The sequence below is a fragment of the Parambassis ranga genome, chromosome 17, assembly GCF_900634625.1.
Source record: "Parambassis ranga chromosome 17, fParRan2.1, whole genome shotgun sequence".
In the NCBI taxonomy this organism is placed as follows: domain Eukaryota; kingdom Metazoa; phylum Chordata; class Actinopteri; family Ambassidae; genus Parambassis; species Parambassis ranga.
The window spans coordinates 21967696-21971427 of NC_041037.1; the positions used below are offsets into that span (position 1 = coordinate 21967696).

General features: G+C 54.7%; 1 protein-coding gene across 1 annotated transcript in view; it reads left to right on the plus strand.

Annotated features, from left to right (window-relative positions):
- Nucleotides 1-407: 407 nt before the first annotated feature.
- ptmab (prothymosin alpha b) overlaps nt 408-3732 on the plus strand; it is a 3328-nt gene continuing 3 nt past the window's right edge. The window contains exons 1-4 of the mRNA XM_028427421.1: nt 408-568; nt 2560-2710; nt 2830-2915; nt 3019-3732. The exon at nt 3019-3732 is cut by the window's right edge and continues 3 nt beyond it. Of these exons, the coding sequence (XP_028283222.1) occupies nt 524-568; nt 2560-2710; nt 2830-2915; nt 3019-3063 (327 nt within the window). The 5' untranslated portion in view covers nt 408-523 and the 3' untranslated portion in view covers nt 3064-3732. The remainder of the gene's footprint in view (nt 569-2559; nt 2711-2829; nt 2916-3018) is intronic.

A 3732-nucleotide genomic window follows, 5' to 3' on the forward strand; every position in this document is an offset into this window, starting at 1 on the left:
CGTATTCCCTCGCCGCGTCGGTGGGCGGGAGAAACGGTCCGTAGGCGCGCTGGACTCGACCAGATGCACATCAATCAATCAAACTGTGACACTACGTCAGCCGAAGCGTCTGTTCGACGGATCCAGTGCGCAGTTCGGTGTAAAGTGATATTTCTCGCTCCCACCGGGTTGAAAAGGCGCCATGTTTCCGGCTCCGGTCGGTTTTATTCGGGTCGGATTATTGTTTTAACGGAGAAAGGACGGTTGCAGCGGCAGCACGGGAGGGGGCGTGGCCTCGGGGTTTAGAAATTCTATCCATTGTTCCACTTCGACGCGCGAAGAGAACACCTCTGTTGAGTCCTCAGCCAATCAGCGCGGCCCGACCTCCTCGGCGCCCCGCCCACAAGCCTATATTAAAGGCTCGGCCGTCAGCAGCATTGGCCACTGGCACAACATAACACTGATTGATCCGCAAACCCAGCAGAAGGATTTACTTTATTCCACCTTTCAGTTCAGCCGTCCTTTATTTTATTGACCTGAAACAATGGCAGACACACAAGTTGACTCCGGCTCGGACATCTCTGCCAAGGTAAGCCGCCGCACACCTCCACCTCCCCGTGGAGCGGAGCTCTGAGAGCCCCTCGGCGGCGCGGAGCTTCTCTCTAACCTACATTCGGTAAAAAGCCTCCGCGGCGCCGCTTCGCGCTCAATCCGAGTGTGGAGTGTGAATAAAGGGCAGGAGCGGCGCCGCGGCTCGGTCCCCTTTCCTCCAGGCTCGGATGGAAACGTTCGACAGGCTGGAGCTGGGGGGTCTCCGCTCCGCATCATGGACACGGGCTCCGCGGCTCATTGTCCGGGGAGCAGCGGTCTGCGCGGGTTCTTTGTTTATACAAGCGGCTCGGTTCTTGTCGCCGCGCATCCAGCCCGAGCCGAGCCACGGAGGCGCTGAGCGGCCGCTCCGGAGCGCACTCTCCGGGCTCGGTGTCCGCCGCTCGCGCTGCTGAACCGACGCACATTTATTCCACATTTTAATGTGAGTTGGTCGGAAGGTGGACCCCGCGTCCAGCCGGAGGCTCGGCGCAGGAACGGGGCTCCGCGCGGCTCCAGCTGGGCTGGCGCTGTGGAGGTGGCCGTTTGAATGGAGGACGGAGCGGCAGGCGGTGCGGAGGCTGCTTCACAGCGAGGGCAACTTTCGCTTCCCTCCAGCTGCTGCTCCGTGTCTCTCAGTGCTCCTCGGCACCGCTCATGTAGAACAGCAGGAAGGCACCGGGCCCGGGTGACCCGGTTTGTTTACCGACTCGGGAAGGTCGCCTGACTGAGCCCCCGTTAACCGGAGAGCCTCCGTCTGCCGGAGCCGCGGCTTCCGCTTCTTCTCCGGTGTTTTTGGAGCAGGTTCGCGGGGCGCGCTGATGTCTCGAGGGAAAAGTTTTTCTTTCTTTTTTGTAATGCAGCCCACTTCTGTGTGTTGTGTGGAGGTGTGTGTGTGTGTGGAGGTGTGTGTGTGTAGGTGTGTGTGTGTGTGTGTGGAGGTGTGTGTGACGGCGCTGGTTTTCCCCTCTTTGTGCTGCGCTCCGCTCGCGCTTCGCTCCTTCCGTCTGATCATCTCTGCGCTTTTCTGAATGTTCATGTCCGCCCGGACTTTGGACCGGACCGGGTAAAACTTTAATAGTCCCCGCGGGGAGGGGGGGTCGGATCTCCGCAGCAGCGGGAGAGAAAAGACTCGGATAATAAGAGAGCAGCCGCGGAGTAATTATGAGAGATTATAACAAATAAGCATATGGGGGGGGGGGGGGGTATTACCTCTGATAATCCGGACACTATTTATAGTTTGGAGCATTTTTACGCACAGGCGCCGCTTTTTACGCGCAGCGGCGTAGCGGGACTGAGCCGCTGCGTCTCCAGCGCTAAACAGCTTAATGGATTTTAACCAGTAAGATTAATCAGCAGCAGAATATGTGCTGGATGATGAACGGGGTCGACGGAGGAGGAAGCGGAGCGCTGTGCGGGCGCTTTTCCGGTGTGTGTGTGTGTGTGTGTGAGGTGGTTGTGTGTGTCTGTGGGGTTGCTGCTCGCGCTCCGTGCCGCTCGGCTCGCCTGCCATGTGTCGTCTCCTATTGTCCTTTCCTGCCTCCGTTACAACGAGCGGCCAGCAGCAGCGTGCGTCGCGCTCACCGCCTCCTCCTCCTCCATCACCTCCCCCTCCCTCTCCTCTCTCTCTCTCTCTCTCTCCCTCCCCCTCCCCCTCCCTCCTGCTCCTGCGCCCTCCTGTGTTATTTTAAACGGAGCGGTGCATCATGGGTATTGCAGTGCCTCTCCCGGGCGTGTCTTGTGACATATGGCGGCGACGGCAGCCTGCGGAAGACTACAATACCCAGAGTGCCCGGAGGCCACATCAAAGTATCAGATTACAACACATTAGAGGGGATGGAGGGGGGGGAGGCGGAGGGGGAGGAGGGGGAGGATCTGCAGAGACCAACATGGTGTTTAAATAGGCAGGCTCCGTCCTGACAGGCTGAGAAATGCAGCGGCCTTTTCTAAGTAGGCCAGCAGGTACAGGACTAACACGCCGGTCTGTTCCAGGACCTGAAGGAGAAGAAGCTGGTGGAGGAGAAGGAGAACGGCAAGGATGCTGCCACCAACGGCAAGGAGAACGAGGAGAACGGCGAGCCCGAGGTAGACGATGAAGAGGAGGAGGAGGTCGACGAGGAGGACGAGGAAGACGACGGAGAAGGTGGCTACAAGTTTGAGTTTTTTAATTAAGATTACGAAACCTTTATTAGTCCCACAATGGGGAGATGGCGTGTTCATGTTTTTATGATAAAACTCACTCTTCATCCGTTTCCCCTGCAGGAGACGAGGAAGACGAGGAGGAAGACGACGATGAGATTGAGGGCGGCACAAAACGGGCAGCTGAGGATGACGAGGATGACGACGAGGTGAGATGATGAAGGCTGCGACGTCCGATCTGAGCCGAGAGTTCACAGCTAACTCCTCTTCTTCCTCCTCTTCCTCTTCTTCCTCTTCTTCGTCTTCTTTCAGGACGACGTGGAAACCAAGAAGCAGAAAACCGACGATGATGATTGATGCGTTTTCCCCGCGCCATCCTGCTGAACCACTTCCTGGTCCTTCACCTCTGACTGCTTTTCTACGTCACAGGTGGAGGGGCGGGAGGACTGATGAAAGGAAAAATAATAATAAAAAAATCCAACATGGTCATTAGCAAGTAGAGTTCAACACACACACACACACACACTCAGTCTCCCCTCAAAGCTGCAAAACAAATTTTCTAGAGGAACCCGCCACATCGACCAGAAATCCGGCTTCTCTTCAACAACAACACAAAAGGAGAATTTGTTTGTATTTTTATTTACATTTTATATTTTTGTACATATTGTTAGGAGGGGGGTCAGGTTCTCTCTCGGCAGCGATCGTCAGACCAAATCGGTGCTTCTTCAACGAAAGGTTTTACTTGGTTGACCATGTTATATCTCAACAGATAAAATGTAAAAAAAAGTTAAACATGAAAGAACCTCTTACGCCGTTGAACTCAGAGCATTCCAGTAAATTTAATGTATGTACTTTAGCTGTACCATAACTAGTTTGTTTGTATGGGAGGGTAAGGCCAAAGAAAAGAGCCTCTTTTCTTTCCTTTGATTTTGTTTTTGTCGGCGACTTTTTGTTTATGACGGCCTGTTTTGATGTATGTGCGAAGTTTGTTGTTTGACAATAAACCGGACTTTTATTTTGTGAGTT